Raw genomic sequence first — 23,353 nt, forward strand, 5'->3', positions numbered from 1 at the left:
AAACCCTTGTGATTCGTAATTGTGATACGTGGTGGTTTGTTATGTTACCATATTCAGCGAAATGAAGTAAGCACTAGCCGATATGTTGTTCTTTGAGCAGGCTTATCGTTCAAATGCTTTCTGTAGGTGATGAGGCACTCGAGAAGATAAATTACTGATGACTTTGACTTTTCTAGGCTCTAACGAAGGCGGTAACGCCGAAACGCTAAATGTTAATAGAGATCATTACCAATCTTGGCCACAGCTCAAACAAATCATATATTAGGTTGGCGTGTGATTAATTTCGGAAACGGGCCACATACTTCAATTTACTATAACTCAGCTTAAACACAACTCTATTAATCGAAGTAGAAACCATCAGAGTATACACATCTTTTTCAACGAACTGGTAATAAATTTAAGCCTTTAGTGCAAAGACTGAGATTATAGGAATCAACAAAATTATGGAAAGCACTTTCAACATCGTCTGAATTAGTGAACTGTTGCTGACGAAAATGTGAATCAAGAGCTCGAAAAAAGTGATAGTCCGTTGGGGAAAGGTCTAAGGAATACGGTGGGTGAGGGAGAACTTCTATACCCAAATGGGTTAATTTTTGCCGGTTGATTTGTGCGGTATGTGGCCTTGCTTTGTCTTGCAGCAGAATCGGTTCTCCTCTGTTCACCACTGCGGGCCACAATTTTTGCGACTTTTCATACATATGCTCTAAATCAAAGCAATAGAAATAAGTACTGTAATTGTCTGGCCTGGTTTCATGAAGCTGTAGTGGATTATACCCTTACAACACCACCAAACTGTAAGCATGATTTTTTTTGGGGTAAAGATCGGGTTTGAGAGAAGTGTTTGGTAGGGCATTATTATCTACCCACACGAATCCACGTTACCTATCATCGTAAAGAACCCACCTCTCATCTACAATTATAATACGACTAAGAAGGGGCTCATTTTTTTTTAACCGAATCAAAAGCTCAGAACACGTGCGGCAGCATGCCAGATGCTACTCTTCGGTCAGCTCGTGAGGCACCCGCCTTGATATCTTCTTCACTTTGCCAATTTCTGCCAAATGTCTATGATGTACGCCCAGGTCTTCTGGTAACGTCGGTGTGTTAGGCTCCGGATTTGCTTCCACGGCTCTCTCCAGATCTTCATTACCAAGCGAGGACCTGCGACCGCGACCCGGTTTTTTTTCGAGATCGAAACCGCCAGAAGCCAGAAGCGAATTTTTCAAACTAGAGCTTTACTGTCCATTCGCAAGGACAGTCTAACCCAGAAGCCCTGCCAAAGTTACGAGATGCTTCTGCTGCGGAGTGTTCCAATTTGAATTCGTAAAGCATGATAACTCGATAGTCGCGTCGGTTCATGATATTTTAGAGCATTGGAAAAGGCTAAAAAAAAATTAGAGCGACAGCTATATGTTTATTTAAAAGACCAGGAAAAAAAATCCTACAAAACGGCTTGTGTTGTTTGCCTTGAGACTAAATAATTTAAGGTAAAAAATTGTTTTATTTACATATACCCCGAAACCGAAATTAATTTTGCACCAACCTAATAAAAGCTACGAATTCAACATGCCAAGATTCAAAGGTAGTCGAACATGGACAATACTCAAAACTTCATATAGTTTTTACCCGGCTATGGGTTAAAACTATATGAAGTTTGATGGTGTAACTTCTTGTCATCAATTTTTTTTTCCATTTTATCCATGTATTTATAATACATAGTTCTGAATATTTCGGGTGAGGTTGTGACACCTTCTCAAAGCGTCTTCTTTCCACCATCGATGATTTCGTTATGAAATGGCAAAGTTTCAGTTGTGAAGTTGTTATATATCTTCCTAAGGTTGCTCATGTAATGAACGCGGGTCATTTAACTGCCCAGCTGCCCCCTTCTGACTCAAAAGCTCGAAGTAATATTCAGATTAATGGAAGTAAGGCATATTATACTCTCGCAATATCTCTATTAGTTTTGAAATGGAGTGTTTGTGATCATTGGTAAATCCTCCTGTAAACGCTACTTTTTCGCATGTTTTTTTTATCTTATTTTATTTAAGTGATTTTTTTGAAGATGAGAACTTGTGAACTGAGCAGGAAAACAAGAGCGGTATTTAGAGCTCAACAGGAGGAGCAGAATCAAGGAAGTGGTGAAGGAGACCAGGAATCCATTACCATGCTCATCTTATTAACGTTGGCGTTTTTCTTCGCTTAATCTACGTTTAATTATTATCCATGCAATGATAGAAACGATTCCAGAAGCTATCCTACGTCACTTCTCAAGGACCAGAGACGTTGCCGCATTATAAAATTCGATTCGAAAATGAAATTTGGTGCTGTAGTGTGCTCTCATTACAAGAGTAGGTTTAGCGAAATATAACATAATACGCACAGCAAGATGACCTCCTGACAAGTGGTATAAATAATATAGATATAGAGACCACGAAGTGTATCAAAGAAAAAAAGTGATGTTCTTTGTGCGCCTCGAACGAGCAGATATCACTATCAGATCCACCACAGGTGCAAGCCAGAGGTGATCACAACGTGATGTCTTAGGCAAGGATCGTTGTGAGCAATTCAAGCCTCCTAAAGACCAATAGGATTACGAGGAACTACAATTTTCAGTGGGAAGATTTGAAACATCTCTGAAACGAAGCAAATTACTAATGTGGTCAACTACGGTCCTAATTTTGAGGAGTTGCCAATGTTTGTGTTGTGCAATATTGACAGAGTATAGACTTGTCACATTTTTCATTTTCTTAATTTTTTCTCCCATTACTAGTTTTTCATTTATACTTTCCTGCTTTACTCACTCGTACACTTTCATGACCATTGCTCCAAATAAACCGAAGGAAAAAAAAGTCCCTTCTCCCTTTTCTATGCAAAACTTTCCCAATAAATTTGACTAAATTAGCATTACGAAAATCTTTGCCACTGCTAATTTTTCCTCTCGGCCTTTGTTATCCCATGCTAGGGATGGATCAAAACGACCTGAATCTCGGTGCAGTTGCGCAAGCGGCTACGTTCGTAGCGGCGCGGTTTAGCTAGTGGTTGGGATCAAGATGTAACCATCACGGGACTACAAACGATGAGTGCTAGGCAGGGTTCCCCCACGATTCTAATCGCTACGCTCCATCGCCCCGGTTCGAACGCAGCCGTTTACACTACACTGAGCTTAGAGATCGTTTTGACCCTACTTATATATGTTCCAAATTATATATGCCTATATCAATCAACTGGATATTACTTGAAAAATTGTAACCTATAGCTATGTAGGTACTGACACACTCTGCTTCTGATCAGACCGCCAATAGATGAGATAGAAGAACTTAGTACCATCTTCATATACAAGAATAAAAATATAAAAATTCAAACAAGAACAATGCGAAAACTCAACGATTGAAGTCAACAATGTAAAAGAAAACAGCAACAGTTTTTCCAGAAAAAAAGTCAAGAAATCGGCAAATAATCAATATATAGTCATAAAATATCACAATGGACAAGAATAATGAGATTACAGGACATTAGAATGAGCTGCTGACATGGTCCAAAAAAGCTTTGAACCTGAAAATAACGCCACTGAACAAATTTTTACAATTCAATCACTGTCAGCTTTTATTTGGAAGAAGTACTGAACATACCGTTGACTGTCCATAACCACTACTCGCCGATATGGTTTAAAAGACTTCCCATCCTTATGAATGGTGTGGAATTTACTTGAACTTTCTATTTCCGTATGAACAGGATAGTCGAAAAAGTGAGCCTCACCGTCTTCTAGCTGGAAATAATTGATAGAAAATAATCGCATTAATTTGGAAGTTACAGTTAGACCATAGTTGAAGGTTGAACGATACTGCTGCTTACCTGAACTAAGGTCTCGTCTTCCACGTTGTCATAAATGATTTCAGCGGCTAACAGAGCCTTTTGAGCCAGTCGTTTCTGGAATATTCGGAGAATCGTAGAGGATGGAACACGGCACGTAATATATGGAAATATTGACTAACCTTCTCAGCCTTTCCCATCTTCTTCTTCTTTTTCATCGGCTCTTCTTCACCATTTTTATTCACGGTTGATTCGGGTTCTGGGTCAGCGATTCGCAACTTATGAACATATACAATTCTTTGGTATGGTTTCTTCAGGCGCTCGTAGTCAGACCTATGTCGGTTTCAGATGAACTCACATAAGCATTAGAATAAAGTTAATTGAAATAGAAAATAAGGAACCTTATACTATTGAAAGAAGGTGGTATAATCTGTGAAGGGAAGTTCAACATCCTTTCATTAACAAATACACCAGTACGCTTTGTTTTTAAGGTCTCGAGCGCACTGCGGAAGTCTGGTAATGCAAACATCTGTGCTTTTTTCCCCAGGAAATCCATAATATCCTTTGCAAACTTCGGTGTTTCCACCTAAAGAACGTTCTGCTTCAAATTTTGACACACTATTTCAATTAATTTACAACCACTTACTTTCGATGAAATTAACTCAGCGACAGTTAAAACACCATAAACAACGTTTTCATTATCATCGTCACACTGATCTTCGGCTGGCTAGAATAGTGTTAATTAGGGCAGGAATCAATGTTAAAAATCAATGTTGTTATAGAAATGAAGGGGGGAAACTGCGACCGCTTGCGCACACAGTCAGCGCGGTTTGACCGGGTAAACACGATACACCTTCGATTGAAGCAGAGCAAAAAGGCTATGTCAGGCAAGGAAAAATTGTCAGTTGCGGCAGAAGCGTCGCACCCGGTGTTTTCTACATTTGACCCCAAATATGCAAATGGAAATCTTGTGAGTCCCTAGAGAAGAACGAGCGCAAGGTATAAAATATTTGGTCAACGACGTACCCAGATTTCTTCTGATACTGCATAACTATCTGCACAAAATAGTAATTCGCCGCCGTTGTAACTACGTTGGAATATAAAAGAGGATTTTTCATGTACAAAATAGAAGCTTCTTGAGGGCTTTGTCCTATCACTTTAAAGGAACAAGACTGCGAAATCGGTAAGAAGAATACTAAAGCAAAGTATTGAGTTCTGAAATATACTTAAAGATGAACAAATTATTTTGTGTATCCATTATCCACTTCCAAGGTATGCACTCCAGTATCTTAGGTAATATGCTCAACATCCCACATACAACTTCTGTATAGTTAAGGAAAAGTAAGTTTCTGCCTGGTTAGGTAAAAGAGTGAAAGCATGATTACAATTGAATATTGGAATAAAACACTGATTCCTTGCAAGATCGCACAACTTAGCACTAAAAGTGGGAAAACACAACGACTCCATTTCACTCGCAGCAATTTCCTTCTACAGACTTTTCTAAGTAATAAGTAGGTTTCAGAGTGACACACACATTATTAGCTCAATATCAGTTCAGAAAAAAAAAACTGCGCGACAACAACCCTAGCCACCATTTAAAAAAGAGGATCTCAAAAGGTATAACATACTTTGAAAAGAAGATACGCTCACCCCAATGACGATTCCAAACGGACTTTGGGCAATCAGAGCATCTGCAAAAGCTGGAAGATCAATATCAGCTCGAAGAAAAACCTGAACAATAACGAAGGTATTTTTCTCTTAAAGAAAACAAATAGTAGAGTTAAATGGTCGAAATATTAACATGCTATGAAAACTTTTGGTAACAAGTCCCACCTGTGTGAGCATATTTACGATTCCGTCGCGATCGTCGGCTTCCATAGGAAATGCTTCAATGTCAAAATCGAGCTGTTGACCAGAACCGTCGCCAAAGAGTTCTGAGAAATCCCCATCGCCGCTATTATCGTCAGCTCCTATGGAATGATCACGAGAAATAGAGTTTTACTGGAACTTCAGTTTCCAAACATGTAAGCAACTAAGACATAAATTAGCTAGCAGAAAGATCACTCTTTGGTCGGACAATATAAAATGCGGTTTAGCTTTAGAAATGAATCGGATATCAATAATGTTCGTGGATTGAACGAAAACATTGAAGGAACTGCAGTTTCTGATGTTATTGTGCACTGAAAGAAGTCCAAATGAAGTCCAAAGCTTAAACAAAAACCAAAAATAACAGAAAATCAAAGCAAACCATAAATAAGGGAGTAAGAGGAAACAAATGAAAAAAGTATTAGTTTAAGTTCAACATAAACAACCTGTTAAAATGAGCACACCTTCTGAGAGCTCTTCATCATTGGTATCGTCACTATCCTGGGACTTTGCAATGCTACTTTCTGTTTCACCATCAGGGATTCGTCCGGATTTCAACTTTTTAGCCTAAAAATAGAGCATTCGTAATCAGATAACAAGGATATGGGCGGCGACACAGACCAAACAGAAAAAAAAACTGGGTAGTGTCGTTGGGAGAGGCCACTCAGTGGCGCCCGTTTTTCTCCAAGTAAATAACCAAATCAATCGGGGCCTAAGACCTAAGCATTAGTCTTAGAAGATCTATGACATGGTTAACTTAAGTTACTAAGAGAAAAAGTAAGTCAGAGCTTCGGGAAATAAGGGCGCCACCGAATAGCCCCCCCAACGACACTTCACCTCAAAAAACCGTCATAATAAAGCGCTAACAAACCTTCTTTTTGAGACGAATGTCTTTGTTCTTCGTACTAGTTGAAGGTAAAGGAGCGATTTCACTTTCGTCAGTCTTGTGCTTTCGTTTCAACTTCTAATGAACAAGAATCATAAGATGAGTAGGAACCAAAACCAGTAGCCAACCTTCTTATTTTTGAGCGACCGCTTTCCTGACTTGGACGAACCAGGCCCGCCAATAGATATTTTCATCAGGAACAAGTAACGACTTCTCGGTAAAAATTAGACGTCAGTAGCCTCAGAGAGAGCTGGTGCAGTTGGAGCGCGAAATCTTCCAGTCTGACACTAGCTGGTTCCATGTTCTTAATTTCCCTCGTGACTTTTCCGAACGACATAATAATATGAATTTTGTAAGAGCTCAGAATTGAAATTATGGCTTTATGGCTTTCTCTGTGTCACATTTGTTGGGGAATAAGTACCTTGATCTCCAAAAAAGAGCACTATTTGTATTGTTCGTGGAGGATTCCACAAATCCATTCGAAGTCTTCACTGAAAGAATTTACCTATGTGGTTGTGTTCCGTAAGAATGTTACGGATGAGTTCTGTTGTTGTTAAATCAAAATAAGGTGGTAATAGTCAGAGGTGTTCATATACATTTCTCTGTGGGAAATGTTTTTTTTTCTGAAAGAGCGCGGTGGTATGTCTTAGAACCTCCAAGTTCTTATGAAGTCGTCATGTAATTTAGTTAACGAGTTGAGTTTATGTAGTTTAAGAGCTTTTCGTTCTCATCCGCCTACACCTATCGCTTGTTCACTCAGTCTGAAACAGATGAGGTGCATAAATCATGGATAGACGTGACTTGATTACACATCTCGTTTGACGTCTCATCCGTCAGCTCTCATTTATACAACGAAGACGGCCCACTACACTTCATCGCTTCTTCTCAGATTTACAGCAGATTTTGCCATAAACTTAAAACTTAGCAGAACATAAAACCAAAACCAACCAATTTTCTTCTTTGTAAATCGATTCAATCTTAGTGGGTCGATTTTTAAGGATAGATAAAAATGAATAAGAAACGAATCATATGAGAACTAATCTATAGTGCAGCCGGAAAATCCTGACATCTGGTGCGCAATTCATTGACCCGAAATCCGACCGTTTCCAATCGATGTCGAACCACTCCAAGGTGATAAGGTGGTTGGAGAGATGGGGACGCTGCACTGCTCTAATCGAACTCGAGCTGCAATTGGAGCGAACGAAATCGTCCATTGAGCAAAAAATCATTCTTAAGTGTCAAATGCAGACTACGGCGAAGTCATCTCCGTGAATATCTTCGGTTCCCTTTGTTTTATCATTGGAAGTACTACATAGCTCAGCTATTCACCCCCTAGTGAGTCCGTTTGGAGAGTTTGGAAAAGTTAAAGCATTAATAATTCTAGCTCTATCTTCTTTTTTCTCTTAGTAGCTTTAGTCAACATGTCATAGATCTACTAGGACTAGTCCTTAAATTTTAGGGCCCCAATCGATTCTTCTATCCACTTTCAGTTTTTAAACTGTCGAATGATGTACTATCGCCTTCTTAAATGGGAAAGCCATTTGTAAGTCGGGAACGTTCTTTGCGCTCCATGGACGTTTTTTGAGCTCGAAAGAACAGTTTAATTAGAGCAGTGTTGTGTGCCCCTTCCTACCATCTCTCCTACTACCTTTCGACCCTTAGTACATGCGTCTGCCTAGTTAGCATTGCCAGAAGTTTACGAAAATGTCAGTAAACATGTAGTTCGTCATAACTTCATTGCAGAATTTGATTCATAGTATTTGATTTTGTGCTCATGTGACACATTCGAACGGGAACCGTTCACGTCTATTAGCATTTCGAATTCGTTTACCCTCTCTAATCGGTCTGTTATCATCCGTATTCGTAGAGTTCACATGTGACATAGTCGGATTCGCGCTTTCACTTCTCTCGCACGACAGCCGTTCATTGTTTTTCGCTCCACTTCGTGTGATACCAGCTCTCACTGTGATACTAATAACAAGACTACATATCTAGAATTTATGACCGCAGCGGTCGCACGAGTACTCGTGTAGAGCTCGTATAGAGACGGTTAAATCCAATTTTTGAGGAGATGTTTTTCTGGAAGCGCCTGTCCGTCTTGTCATGTTGTTGATTCGAACGTCGTATCCTTGAATTGTGCTCGATTTCGCGACTGCTGTACTTCTTTTGTCGCCGGCACTATTGACAGCCGGCTGACTTCAACGTCTTATTCTATCCTTGGTGATATAGTACTGGATCCATTTAGAAGAAAACAACTTAAGAACTGCTCTTTATTTAACGGATGTTGGTTTTTTTTATCCGTCTTTCTCGTTTTTACTTTTCCCTTACTACGCTTTCCTAGTGCCCTCAAATTTCCACTTCAAAATGGCTGCTTCATCGAAATAGTTGTTGCCTAAACACTCAAGTTTACCATGTAACTTCACGGATATTTGATTTTAAAAAAAATTGATAAGAATATCCTCAATATTGTGAGGTTGATACGTTTAGGAGTTGTTAGGAATTTATTGGTAGTAGTGGTAATAATAGTGACTCCTTTCCGTTGTCCTTGGAAAGTTATGAGATAGAATTCGCTGTGTTATTGTTTCGTTCTCTTCTCAAAACGAAGACATCGATGTTTGATCGTTGGAGAAACGAAATATCGCGTGAAGTGTAAGTCAGTTGTTGATCAAATGAGTTCAAGGTTGTCGGTAAAGCGACGAGATCGTTGAAGACGATTTTCTTACGCACTCACTTACTGCTGAGAAATAATTAATTGCGAGAATCGAACCACACCCAACAAAAAACGTATGAATCGTGAAAATAAGTGATTTTTACCGCGAGAATCATGTGTTATTTCAGTCACAATGTAGTCACAGTGTAGTCTAACGGTTTGTCGCACAAGGTCAAACTACGACCTTTTGATGAGATGTCTCTTTAAAAAGCAGCACACTACGAAACTGACACAATATTGGGATCTCTTCACAAAACGATAAGGTTAGAGGTATAAAGATGATGAGAATGGGTGCGACCACACTCAGTTCTTCTCAGTCGTTCTGAAAAATGGCGTGATAAACCCTTATCGTGTTCAAATTTTCCTACGAGGCACCATATAGCGCGCCGGCTTCTTCAGCAGCCTACTCATTTGTTTTACTTGTGGATAGATTACTGATGGGATCTGATGGATTTCCGTCCGCTTGCTTTCAGACGTGGCGGTTTTAAAGGGATGCGGTGCCTCGTAGGAAAATTCGAACACGATGGACGTTTCCCACGCCGTTTTTCAAAATGATTGCGTGAAATTGGGCTCGTGAACGCTCATGCTCATGATCTATGCTCTCAGCCTCATCTTTTCGTGGAGGGATCTCAACGTCGTCAATTTTGTTGTGTTGTCTTTAATCCCTCTGTGGATTGGCTTGAGTTCCGTATTAGACTCGTATTTGGTAGCTATACACATATCCACATAAAAAGTAGCTGACATGGTGATGATGCGTAACCGGTTTTCTATTCTCGTTTGATTAGTGATGTAAACCGTTGTTTCTTTCTTTTTGCCGTATCTCTACTTGCCGATTTGTGGCACCACACAGTGTTTTTACGACAGTTTTGCAGAGTTCACACTGCTTCTACGAATTATACCGCTCACAAACGAATATACCTTTCCAGTTAAACAATTTCTTCCATAGTTTCGCTTTACTTGGCTGAAATGTATCCGAAAGTTCCAAAATCGAGAGAGTGCGACTAGTTTTTTCCGCTTTCACATCCGGAATTTTGAAAGAGGACGTCCTACTTTTCTTCATCCCTTATCCCTAAACTTCGCCTATTTTTCCTAAAGCTATTATCCTCGTAAAAATCCCTTTCATTCCAACTGTCGCTGTTTTGTTCCTACTTGTAACTATTGGTTACAGTTTTCATGGCTCCTCTTCCTCATTCCTCGCACCTATGCTACCGTAATACTAATACGAATGGAAATAATAACAACAATAATAGTAATAATAGTAATAATGATATCAATGACATTATTATTATTATTAATGATAGTAGTAGTAATAATAATATCTATTTGTGCAAAGTCGGTGAGCTTTTGTGAAATAAAGTTCCAATTCCAAAACAATCAACCAGACACTTTTTTTATTTCTTTCTCCCTTTTTTCCATTTTGTCCGGAAGTACTATTTGTCAGCATTGAAATCACGACCATTCATGAAATCAACGTTGGAAGTGAGTTGGAGAATCGTTTGTTTTGTTTTGTTTTCTCTTGTTTTCATTTTTTATCGGTGGTATATGAATTTACTTTGAAATGATATTTATTTTTAACGGGTAGATGAACACTTCTACGCAGATGGCATGAATTGGAGTTTTTTTTGCAGAGTTCTTGTTGATTTGTGGAAACGCTCGTATTCCGTGGAGGTCTTTCGAACAAAAGAAGTTCACGTGCTGTCCGTTAGACTTTTTCTTCGCTTCTTCGCTGAACGATTAATTGATTAATGAGTCAGCTGAATTATTGGGAAGTGTAAACAGTTTGACTCAACTTTTTCCAGAGAACTTCGCTTCCTCGTCAAATATTCGGTAATTAATAGGATTCTAAGAGATTATTACTCTTTCAAGTCGACTTTGCCTCTGAAAAATTTCTTTGGAGCAAGTTTCGTTTTATTTATTTATTTATTTATTGCATATTTATCTATGTGTTTATGAACGGAGTATGCAAGAGACAAAAAAAGTAAACATTCACAATAAAAAAATAGGGTGGTACATGCATAATTTACAGAATACAAGCCAACAAACTTCTTATTACTTCTTTGCTTACGGAATCCGCTAACAGCTTTCTTAAATACCTATCGCTTAGTGGGAGTGGATGCTTTTTTGCACAAAATGGAGTAATCCGAGCCACCTCTGTAAACAAAAGAGTATTTCCTCACTGAGGACCTGTGAAGAGTAATCCCAGTCTTTGATGTGGAGCCACGTGTTATCCACTTTCGGATAAAAAAGAAATCAGAGATTTTCTGGGTTTAGGATAACCATAGAAATTATTATTAATTTATTATTATTATTATTGTTATGGTTATTATGAAACATAGTAAGATCGTTTCTCTTTACGTTTTACGGAGAGAGGTTCTAAATCAAAAGTTCCTGGATGAAGCATCAGGTACTGCATTATAATCAGATCCACAAGATCTGATTATAAGTTTTTTCGTGAGGTTATTCTGAAACTTTTCGAGTTTGCTCATAGCTCCTAGGTTATTATACAAGAAATAGATAAAAGTAACTTCCAGATTTTTGATGAAAAATGGTACGGTAACAAGGGCCTAACTTTGTCATAAGTGAAGAATTACAATACTGAAGCTGAATTTACTGAACAAGAATAATTTAAGGAGAAAGCCTCTTAAACGATGAAATATACCGACGTCACTTTATCTGAGGTAGGTCAAAGTAAATTGACCAGATTCAATATCCGTAGCACTTGTGTTTCATCTCAACACGATTTATCGACCCCATTTATTACGCCGGTGGAGCGAGCCGCTTGGTATGTATCATGTTTCTGCTGCTTTGGAACATTAGAACGACTTTATGCCTTTCTAGTTTACACCAGGACCATGGAAATGAATCCTTGGAATTCATCCCATGTACATTTTCTTCATATTTTTAGTTTGAATCAAAGCAAAGTATCTTTTTAGTCTCTCTTTCCTCGCTATGAAACGCTCCGTAATGTGCGCTTGCGTTTCGTTACTCTTCTCCTCAGCTAGTCTAGCAGTTTAATAAGGCACAGTGGCTGAGATGACCTTGCAGATATCGAGGAGTTGTGTTGTGAAGCGAGGGAGGCAAACCGTACCTAAAGGTGGCGGTTGCTGAGACGGTCAACTCTTACACGTTAATGCTCATCCTGATCTTCTAATCGTTCGAATTCCCGCGCTCGGGGGTCACTCCTCTTCCCGTTGATTTCTCCTGACTTCATTTCGATTCAAATGAAAACTTCGCGCTTTCTCTGTCCTTATTCTTGGAAGTAAAGTGTCTCTTTAAAATTCTCCTCAACTAAAGAATGTAGGCGAATTCTCAGAATCGGAATTGTAATGTTGAGCTAGAATAGATGAGGAATGAGATTAAACGTCCCCAGCTATCGATTCGCCCACACACACCTCGTTTCTTGACAGTTCTTCTGTTGTTCCTACATTCTAGCTGTTGTTCCTTCTTTTCGAAGAAAATTACTTCACAGAAAATTTCTATCTCTTCTCTGCATATTTTGTGTTTGTGTTTGTGTTCTCATAGTTTGTGTTCTGGATACTTTTTTCTGGAACGTCAGCTCTTGTTCCGTTCGCAAACAGCGACATGTGACGATTCGGTTCTTTTTTTTCAGCTGGTTCCGATTACATATAGCACCTTCTCAGTTGTGAACCTCATCTCAGTGCTTTGTTGAATTTTTCTGGCGACTCTCATATGCACTTTTTTCATTCCTAATACTTCCTACAGGATACGCTTCGAACTTCTACACTTCTATCTCAAAAAGTACACAATGAGCTTTTTTCTAATTCTTCTGCTTCCCCGTTTTTTCTGCTTAATTTATCTCAAAACTCTCACGCCTTCGATATTAATATCAAGTTAAAATATCTTCTCTTTTGAGATGTTAAAATAATTAATAAATAATAATATATCTTGAATCATCACGTAAAATATAGTAATAACAAAATTATCTTTATCCCGTAGATGAAAATAATTTCGACATTAGTATTGAGATGATATTTTAATTAGGTAACAGTAAATTCATGCACCAGGTGAGGAAAGGGATAATTTCTTCACGTTTTGAAAGTTGCTGTGAAAAAAACTCCGTCTTAAAATTTATTTACTTAAACGCTCATATCTAGCAAATCTGAGAAAAATATATTCGAAGAAATCCTCAGCTGTTTCGTTATTCCAAATTGAAGATAAATATTAAAAATTAAATTGAAGAAGACAAATATATTATGTGAACCAGATGTACATTCGTGGAAAACTGGTTGGAAAATCCTAGAAGAAATTCTCTCCAGTAAATGAAAATAATCCTTGGATGTTTTTCTTCCCGAAAATGTGTTAACGATCTATGAGAATAGTGGTTCATTACAATTTGAAGTGAGACAGAAAATAAGTTCAATTAATTTCAATTAATTAATAATTGAATCTGGTTTAATTTTGAAATTTAACTAAACAAATAAAGCCATATTTGTCGGTTAAATGGCTTTAGAATATTTTTACAGATAGGAAACGATTTTTTTAAGTCAACAAAAGAATCTGCAAATCGAATCTTTGTACCTTGGTGTGCTTGTAACTTGTAGTATCGAGTTCTGTTAACAAAAAAATTTCGATCCTTCCTCTTTCTCTACCTCAAACTTAACCATATACACTGTAAAAGGCCCACTCTTTCACGAAAATTATAATTTGTTCATAGATCTTCGGATTCTTTCTCGTCTTCGTCTATTGACGTTTTTTTTTGCACTTAAATGTAATGCATTGGACGACGTTACTGGCGCTCAAACAATTATCCGATAAACTCGTTCCATTTACTTTTTAGCGACTCCTTTCGGTTTTTCTTCTGACGTTCTGTCCAGTTTGCTATTTACGTTGGTTACACGTGAAGAACGTCTTCGTACAGATTGCACCATTAACGAATGATTTAATGTTGTTTTAGAGGAAAAGTTGTGAGGTGAGGAATGAAATGGAACTGGTTGTTGAGTTCATCTGTTCACATCTTAGATTTAATCAACGTAGCGTTTTCATGGCAACATTTACTTGTTATTTCTGAGATGGAATGTGTCGGCGATGGTCTTTCATCCACTCTTTCGATCCAAGACGTTTCCATACGACCTCTACCTTCTGCTGCATCAAATTTAGTACTTTTTGAATTCCTAAATCAGTATATTAGCTGGACTGTAGTGAAGTGAGCTTTGGATAGATATGCGAGAATGTTACACTCTACCACTATTAATAAAAATTAAGTATAAAAAGTATATAAACAACCATAAAAATATAATCAAACTGTAAACATACCATTTTGCCAGTAAATGATCTATTCTTTATCAAAAAGTGGTATATTATTCGTATTAGTATGTTTAGAAGTTTATACTTTACACTGAGGTTTACACTGAGGAAATCTCTCATAACATAGAAAAACTATGTAGAGATGGTTTATTTGGAAGTTTTTAGACCAGTGCCCCTGTTCTTTTCCTCAGCAATAACTCAACAATCATTTTCAATGCGATGCCTCTATTCTTCTGGAAGTACTCTCCTCCTTCTCTTTTTCTTTCCGCTTCTTTCTGCTTTTCTGTTTTTCCAACAGATAACTGGCTACTTTTTCAAATGTGATTTTAAACTAAACTGCAACAGGTTTAAAATAAAAGTGGACAAATATTTGATATCACAGTTTTGATATATATGTACAGGTAAATAGTATACGCTTCAAAAAGCATAGTGATTGGTTTTTAATGGGTCTGGATGTTCCATGGGGAATGAATAAAAGTAGAGATGTGGGGGATGCCCTATTTAAGGTAAATGAAATTTATATTCTACGAAATTCATAGCTTATCTTTGCTTTTCATCTTTATTTCCTTGGTTGGGGCGGTGTAGAGCAGTCGGCAAGAGATTCCGCTGTGGCTACAATCGATCGGAGGTTCGAGTCCACCTTACTGCCAACTAAGCCCTTCATCCCTCCGGGGTCGATAGATTGGTACCAGACTTCTGTGGGAGGATAAAAATGCTGACCTGACACATAGGCCAGCCCCCGCAAGTCATTGTAAGGCTGCACGCGGGTTCATTAACCACAAACGAAGTCTGAGTTGAAGTCGAACGCGTAGGCGCATCCCCATAGGGATTGATCAACGTGCACTTTATCCTGTGTCCACTTTATTTCCTTGGTTGTCTGTCTCGGTCTTCATTTCTTTGTTATCTACATGTTTGTTTCTCTAACTCTTACCATTATTTTAGATATGTTTCTCTTTTTTAAAACTTTATTCCCAGTTCCGCTTCTCATTTTCCGAAAACACATCGGTTTTTGCAACTTCTCTGAAATCCCTGCGTTCGCCATAAAGTGCGTAATAACGAAGGGGCAAACTTTATTTCTTGGTTTCGGTGATATTTTTCTGCGAAAAGATGTTTTCGGCAAGGTTCTAGTGCCAACTACCAGCGTATACTCCATCCCAGGTTTAAAGGAAGACACTTGCTGCACTAGGTAACCAGGTTGATATTGGTTGAACTGCATCCACGAAATTTTTGAAAGTCGATTTAACTACGAGTTCTACTTTTGCATCAGTTGACTTATTTGTTTGTGTTCTACTGCTTAGTCACTGTTTGTTAGAACACTTTTGAATGCGTTGAATAAACAAAAGAAAATAAACAGAACTAAGAACAATGTTAAATAAACAAATATATAATAGATACTGTATATAATGAATAATAAATAGATGACGAATAATGATGATGTATGTAATGTATAATAAAAAGAATGTTCAGGGAAAGAATGAGGTACACGAATCCGTACCGTATTTTTTTTGCACCTGTAATTGGTTTAACCTTGTTTTCGTTGGTCTGGCTTTAGAAAGAATTCGGTATGGTGATGGTGATTTGTCGCTGGCTGCTGCGGAAATTTTGTAGCGTAGAAAATTACCGAGTAATTCGTTCGAGTCGTCGAAATTGCAGAAAAAAACCAGTAACTGCGAGTCAACGGAGGTGGCGAGGATTAACAGGGGCAGTGTACACGGATTTAATGGGAGAAATGAAGTGTTCACTCAGTTCTCCGATATTACAGTAATGCCTTCTACCGTTACTACACAATTATCTTCAATTATCAGTCGTTCTGCACTGAATTCCATTTCTGTCTCCTTTTCTTTTTTGTAACACTTAGCGCCATGACGCGCTCAGCGCTTTGGAAACATCTGGAATTTCGTTCATCCATGTGGAATGCTATGGTGCTTCCAAGCAGAGTTATTATTATTATCATTCGAAATCCCCAGAAAAGCATCCAAAAATTTGCATAATATGTTATACATTAAAATTTTACGCACGTTGAAGCATCATCACGCCGCTTACGAAATCTCCATTGTTTTTTCTCTCAAATTTTACTTACTACTTGACTTTTACTTTTACTTGAGAGCAAATTTTTTCACTTGGTTTTTTTCTAGGGATTATATTCTTGAAAGTTGCATCAAGTTCTACGATTGAAAAAATAAGAAAAATACAAAAAAATTTTGAAATCTTTTGTATTATCTGCAAATTTGTTGTTAGGGTTATCAGGAATTTATTCTCTAGAAATGACATTCTTGTAAGCAACGTTGTAAGAATCCTTTCAAACAAATAAATAAATGAATAAAAATGAATAAACATTACAATTTGGATCACAAACAAGTCTTTACAAATATTACAAGTAGGACTTTTTTATTATCTGCAACGTTGTTGTTAACTATGTTGGAAGTGTCAGAAAATTCTATCTTAATAATTTTCCAACGATAATTGCTAAATCAAAATTTTGGCTTTTAAATACTCCCAAAATTTATTTCCCAAAATTCTTTTTTTTTCTCAATGGCGACTTCTGTTTCCTCTGCAGTTCCTTTCGTTCGTACATTTGTAGACTCTCTACCTTTTCTAACTTTTTATTATTACTGCATCATTCTCATAGGAATTTACTAGTTTTGTCCTAAGATTGTTCTAAACTTTTTTCTCTTGGATTTATCTCCTTGTTATTTTTTTATCTATCCTCAACAGACGCTTTTTTCGCCAGTATCTGTGATATTCAAATTGAAAAAGCGTATTTTGGTCGATTCATTCGTTTTATCTGTGCTAAGGTCACATTCTTTCCTGAGTTTTCTCGCAATACGATTTCAACTATCGCGTTCTCCCGCAGAACGCAATTTTCCCTCTCCGTCAATATCAACGAGAATTTCTAGGATATTCTATGCTTGAGTTTATGTACGTCGTGGTTTGAAACGGTTTTGCGAATCCATTTCGTTGAGGTGTTCGCGTGACCGAATCAACGCAGACGAGTTCCTCTGCAGAGAAATTACAATATCGATTGTGTTTTGCTTCAAGGCTGTCAATTAATGCATGCACAACAACGTTCAGGAAGTCGTTCGCTTCAAAAGTTCCTCGTTTTCCAGCCAACTCCTCATCCTTACGTCAACCCAATGCGACGTCTTCATCCACGAGAGAACCTTTTCGATACGTTGCACCGCTATGCCATGGTGAGTTTCTGCCAGCCAGCACGTTTGAGTTCCATGAAAAGTAGTTCCTTGATATATTTTTTTCCTTTCTTTTTTTCTTTTTCTTTTTGTTTTGGATTTTTCCAAATCTAGGGTTCCAGAGGTTTTTAGATCCCTTCGGCATTATCTATTTTTTCTCAACTGAGAAGAACTGAAAAAGAAACAAAACAATTGGTTTTCCGCCTCAATTTTAACTGCAGTGTTTCCATTTTTCTGAGCATTTTCGACAACAACGTTGTATACTGGCGAAAATTTTGTTTTTTTCCTCGTTTTTAGAAAAAAAAAGGTTCTTCAGAACTGTAGCTTATCGTTTTTAGCCCATTAACTCGATTAATTGGCTTTTATTCTATTCGCTTTTTCTTTTGGGAATTCTGAAAGTGTGGTTACAGAAAAATGTCAAGATCTTCTTACACTTGCTATTTCTAGTATTTAAATTTTTTTTATTGATTGTGAGAATTTCTAGTTTATTTTGAGGAATTATTAACTCCTAATTCGGCTTCAACGTTGCCGCTTTTTAGGAGCTCTGAGCTTCGTCAAAAACATTTTGGTAATGCTATAATGATCATCTCTTAAACCAAAAAGATCTGATGTAGAGCATTGAAGGGACCAAATCAGATCAGTCTGATCAATGTGATCGGATTTGTTCCGATCAATGCTCTACTCTACTCTTGACGCGATCTAAATCACACGATAATGCAAATAACATATCACACGAGAATTTCTTTCTGGTGCTTTCGCTCGGGGAATTTTTTTTTCGCTGAAAATATTCTATTAAAAGCAGCTTCCGTCTCATAAAATTTCAATGTCAATTATTCAATTCGATCAATGGAACGCTCGCATCGTAATTCTACACTTAAATATTAAAGCTATTCGTACCGTTAAAGAAGATTGCGATTGATGTGTTTGCAACGAAATCCCCATTGCGCTTGTTTCGGAACAGGCTACGGTCGTAATCGTTTTTTTCAAACATTCACGTATTGAAATGTTCGCACCGGCCACGTTCTAATAGCCTCGTTCTTGCGTTTTTCCCAGAAATAGCTGTTACGGAATTTTCTTAAAGAGGGATTCAGTCCTAATTCTCGTTTTTTTATATGTTTCACATTTTTATATGTTATATGTTTTTTTATATGTATATGTTTTATATGTTTATATTTTGCCTTTATACATAGCTAAATATGAATTACAGATCGTTGGCAGCATTTCATGCCTTCTGCATGTGGTTCTGGATGGGTTCCTATCCTTACCGCTGATCATAGCAGTATTCTACTTGATCTGTGCACATTACGGATGTTCATCTCGCAATTCTTTCTCGATCGCACATTTTCGAGAAGTCTGGACGAACGCTAAAGCAAAGGTTTGACACACTTTTGTTTCTTCACTATCCTCGCTTCATACAACTTTTCTTCTTTGTGTTTTGTGTGAAAAAATAATTCTTCCCTTTCTTTCAGACTCTTCTTCGAATTTTCTCCGTGACCGTGCTGTGTTTGATACGTATTCTTTTCTTATCTCTTCGCGAAACTGAAGCCGACGATACGATCACAGTGGTGAGATTATTTTAATGACCTATACTAACTACTTAGAACGCATAACTGTATTTAAAAAATGTGGCTGCAGCTTGAGGTCCACAGTGGGTGTTCTTTTACTATCGCGACTGTTTATTGCAGCAGAATACTTTATCAAAAGTTTCTCTCGCAAAAAAACTAAAGTTATTATAAGCTGCAGTTTTCAAAACATAGAGCTGCGTTGAATTAGCTTAGATGCAGTTTTTTTCAAAGGTCAAACCAAGGCTTTCATCCCTCCGGGTGTCGATAAATTGGTACCAGACTCGTCTGGGAGGATAAAAACCCTGACTTGACCCATCGGATAGCCCCTGCAAATCATTGTATGGGTCAGTTACACGTTCGTGAACCTCAAACGATTCCGAATTGAAGTGAACATGGGGGCGCATCCCAAGCGGATTGATTAACGCCAGACACTTTATTCTTTGTACCTCCTACGTCCTCAAAGCGAACGCAAGAATGGAACTGCATTTAGTACAAGATATTCGTAATCCACCCCTCAGACCTTATTTTTTCCTTTTTTTTTAAAGAAACAGATGAAGACCCCATCGTTCATTTTTTTTGGTACGCTGTCTTTAAATAACAATCACAATTCGCCTGATTCTAGCGTGTTTTGGAGACTTCAGTTTTTCTAGATATTCTTTTTTGATGAGTTCTAGCACTCCTCACTTCACTTTGTGGCAGCAAAGGTGACTGATGGTTTGGAACACTTGGCACATTGGAACCTGCATGTTGTTGTTAATTTTTGAGGAAATTACTTCAAAACAACGACAAGGTTTTAAGTGAAAGGCGCGACTAAAAGAGAAAGACGAGAATGCTATTGCTATCGGAAATCGTTTGGGTGCTTACGATAAAAATTGAAGATTTTTGCAAATTCAATGTATTCGGTGTAGCTAAACCCAATATTGATTGCGCCCAAAATAAAAGAATTGATGAAGAGGTCCTTTGGGGGTTTGCCAATAAAATCACTTTCGAAACGTGAAAAAAAGTGAAAGAAAAAAAGAGGAATGTATTGCGAAGGAGAATCGTTCTCATCTAAAGGTCTGTCGCCGAGATGTACTACAAGGTCGGTGGATTAAATTTCTTCTGCCTTTCTGCATGAGGTTTTCGATGATAATGTGACAATGTGTAGCCTTTTAAATTTTGATTGATTGAACTGAATTTTGATTTTGATAATGTGTAACTTTTTAAAAAAAAAGAACCATTGCTTCAGTAGTTGTGCGTTTATTTACCTTAGTACATTGTAAAAAAAACAGAACCTAGAATGGATTTCTTTATTTTTTCGACAGTCTTTACTTACAAACGATATGAACAAGCAGTAAAGATAGTTAACTAAAATTTTTAAATGAACGTTTTTGTTTTCTGTTGTTTACTTAACATTTCTTCGTGTAGACACTACGATACACAAGGGTGAAATATACGATCAAAATACATGTGTACCTGTGAAATTTTTCTGCACTCCGTCATAAAATAGAGGGTTTTTTGGATTCAACTCCGCCACTAGATTCCGCATCTGCCTTGAATTGTTGTGCTGAACTTCTCTAAAGATATCCTTGAGAACCTGGAGTTTTACTCATCAGCTGAAAAACAGTTGGCGGCTATCTGTGTTGGGCTCAAGGCTTCCCCCTTACCGCTTTCTACCTCGAAGAATTCTCGCTTTGGTCTTGTCATGAAATAGTTTTTTTCTTCTTCTTGATTGAATTATTAAAATTCCCTGCACTTTTAAAAAATCCAAAAAAAAGCAGAATAGACGGGTTCTGAATTTTTTTCCGTTTCAGTTCTTGGCATACGTACAACTGTTGATCGTTTTCACTGATAATCTGAGCCTTTGCTGTGAGTTGGAGGAGTCCCGCTCATCCAGGCAACGAGGTTTTCGTTGGAATGAACGACCGCAGGCAGCAGCAGCAGCATGAATAACATCCTATGATTGCGTTAAGTCATTATTTTGAATTTGTACCTGTTTTATAATATATATATATATACAGTGTAATAAGCCTACAAACGTATATGATCGGTGATAATTGTTGGATCGAGTGCTGACGACATAATGCTTTTTCTCTTTTGCTGCAGGGTTCTTCGGGTAATTTCATCGGTGCTCATTTTTCAATATTGGGTGTACAAAAGTCCTGTGCTTGTATATATACACATTGAGTTTGAAAGTTCTGCTTGTTAAATAAAGTACTGTGATTGTTTCGACGCTTACACTGTCACTCGTTTCGTTAATTTTTTTCCCCAGGACTTCTGAAGAATAGATTTGTGAATTATTAATAAATTGAAAATAAAACTCCGCTGTTATTGGACTGTTAATGGCCGTAGTGGCATGGGAAAAGAAAAATAGAACAATTTCCTGTTTACCCCTTTTTGTATCTCCCAAGGTCTCCATTTGTGAAGAATTTACAGTAGATCAAAAATCCCTGTCAGAATTTCAAATTCGAAATCCACGAAATTAGGACGGGCTAAATGAGGAGAAAGCGATGATTCAACTCCTAATTAGTTATTTTTTTCTCCTCTCTCAAAATGGAGGCTTTTTTGAAGAGGATTGCAATGCGCTGGCCATCTAATTGAATATCAGAGTTTCTTTCCATGATTGCTCTTCTTTCTTTGAAAATTCAAAAAAATTTTGTTCCAGTTTTCGGAAACATAAAAAACGGCCCCAAGAATCGAGTTAAGAGCGCGGATCGACCATAAATATCAAGTAATGAGCTTTGTTAAAGTTCAGCCCAAATCTCCGCTCTTACAAGAAATATAAATTTTTCTTCGCTAACCGGTTGCAATAACGCTGAGCGCGGAGGCAATTGTTTTTTTTTTGCGTCCATTTATAGTCTTTCAAAGTGTCCACACACTTGTACTTAATGTAATGAAGAAGAGGATTATGAAGGATCTGCGGGACAAAGTCTTCGGAGGCTGTTCGTCCAGATTATTGACTTCTAGAGCTAAGATTTTATTCGTTCCAATGAGCTTTGAAAAAAAAATCATTGATAAAATAGAGTCAATCTACAGGCAATGATTTTATTCCGGAATTTATTCAGATAGAAGGTCATTTTTTTTGTACAATTAAAACGACAACTGGAACAGCTCGATTTTTACTTGGTGAAACAACCAAGCAGTTAAATTTGTGGTGATAAACAATGGAAAACTGTGATGAACTTCCACAGGTGCAACCTTATCACAATCTCAAAATTGACAAGAAGGTTGGACGACTATTCTTTCTTAGCATAAAAAGAAACGGTAGAAGTGTACGTAGAACGTAAGACGACAAAAAGGGCGTGAAGAATTTTGTAGAACTTTAATTCACATTCGTTGAAGAAGGGTTAGCGATTCGGTTAAGGATCTCAACAACATCATTTTGTAAACGCCCGCAGAGCGTTTAGAAAATCTCATTATCCTCAGTTGATCCGGCAGCAAAAAAACGGTAAAAGGATTGAAAGGAATTTGAAATTCTAAAGACACACAGACACAAGTGTAAAATCCTAGAAGACACAAGTGTACAATCCTAGAAATAGTTTTTTTTCGAGCGCTTCTTTTCATGTCGCACGGGAAGAGGAGAGGTATGTGGAAATTTATAATGCTCTGGTGCTGCTGTTATGTTTCTACGGGTTCTACTACCGATTCCTGTTGTTTTTAATACTTTACAATACAGTAGTTTTGTGAGAATATTCTGTTATGTGACGAGAAGCAGAACTGTACATAGAGGTTTCAATAATTGACTTCTTTAATTGAGCCGTATACAAAGTTGTTATTGCCCTTTATTCGTGGCTAACGTCTCGGCAATATCGCCTTCTTCAAAGCTCCAGAGCCTGAAAGGGTGAAATTGAACGTGATATATCCTATCAAATGCCTTATCCGCCCAATAAGGAAAGTCCAAAGAAAGTCCTAAGTTTACTGTGGGGCCTCATAGCTACCAGTGCAAGAGAACATAGTACCTTACAATCAGATGACTATTCCCCCACTGCTAGATACCTGTTGTGAGGTAACTAGGGCAATCGAATATCAGCCTTAAATAGGGCGTGAGTTACCGCGTAATGCAGAGGCATTCCTCTCTGCGATT

The 23,353-nt window shown here is 37.7% G+C and overlaps 4 protein-coding genes across 6 annotated transcripts; 2 read left to right on the forward strand and 2 right to left on the reverse strand.

The window, feature by feature from the left end:
• Positions 1-995: 995 nt before the first annotated feature.
• On the reverse strand, positions 996-3,333 carry RB195_020039 (uncharacterized protein; the record flags this gene model as incomplete). 2 transcript variants are annotated; one of them, XM_064188168.1, is made up of 2 exons in its annotated part: positions 996-1,227; positions 3,251-3,333. In XM_064188168.1, 2 exons carry the CDS (start codon positions 3,331-3,333, stop codon positions 996-998), a joined length of 315 nt encoding a protein of 104 aa, XP_064044049.1. The 2 variants fall into 2 exon arrangements, with proteins under 2 accessions (XP_064044049.1, XP_064044050.1); XM_064188169.1 differs by lacking the exon at positions 3,251-3,333 and adding an exon at positions 1,265-1,359 and having other exon boundaries at positions 996-1,161.
• RB195_020040 (uncharacterized protein) lies at positions 2,063-2,588 on the forward strand (the record flags this gene model as incomplete). Its single annotated transcript, XM_064188170.1, has 3 exons — positions 2,063-2,181; positions 2,248-2,348; positions 2,545-2,588. The coding sequence occupies 3 exons, from the start codon at positions 2,063-2,065 to the stop codon at positions 2,586-2,588; spliced, it is 264 nt and encodes an 87-aa protein (XP_064044051.1).
• A 179-nt stretch (positions 3,334-3,512) lies between the features above and the next one.
• On the reverse strand, positions 3,513-6,756 carry RB195_020041 (uncharacterized protein; the record flags this gene model as incomplete). Its single annotated transcript, XM_064188171.1, has 11 exons — positions 3,513-3,552; positions 3,630-3,766; positions 3,853-3,927; positions 3,993-4,143; positions 4,212-4,396; positions 4,457-4,537; positions 5,461-5,541; positions 5,644-5,780; positions 6,141-6,243; positions 6,548-6,640; positions 6,691-6,756. 11 exons carry the CDS (start codon positions 6,754-6,756, stop codon positions 3,513-3,515), a joined length of 1,149 nt encoding a protein of 382 aa, XP_064044052.1.
• A 6,741-nt stretch (positions 6,757-13,497) lies between these two features.
• Positions 13,498-21,218, forward strand: RB195_020042 (uncharacterized protein; the record flags this gene model as incomplete). 2 transcript variants are annotated; one of them, XM_064188172.1, is made up of 6 exons in its annotated part: positions 13,498-13,518; positions 14,188-14,202; positions 17,645-17,728; positions 18,933-19,100; positions 19,195-19,290; positions 21,084-21,218. In XM_064188172.1, 6 exons carry the CDS (start codon positions 13,498-13,500, stop codon positions 21,216-21,218), a joined length of 519 nt encoding a protein of 172 aa, XP_064044053.1. The 2 variants fall into 2 exon arrangements, with proteins under 2 accessions (XP_064044053.1, XP_013291351.2); XM_013435897.2 differs by lacking the exons at positions 13,498-13,518; positions 14,188-14,202 and having other exon boundaries at positions 17,588-17,728.
• Positions 21,219-23,353: the final 2,135 nt, after the last annotated feature.

Source organism: Necator americanus, chromosome II (genome assembly GCF_031761385.1).
Source record: "Necator americanus strain Aroian chromosome II, whole genome shotgun sequence".
Taxonomy (NCBI): domain Eukaryota; kingdom Metazoa; phylum Nematoda; class Chromadorea; order Rhabditida; family Ancylostomatidae; genus Necator; species Necator americanus.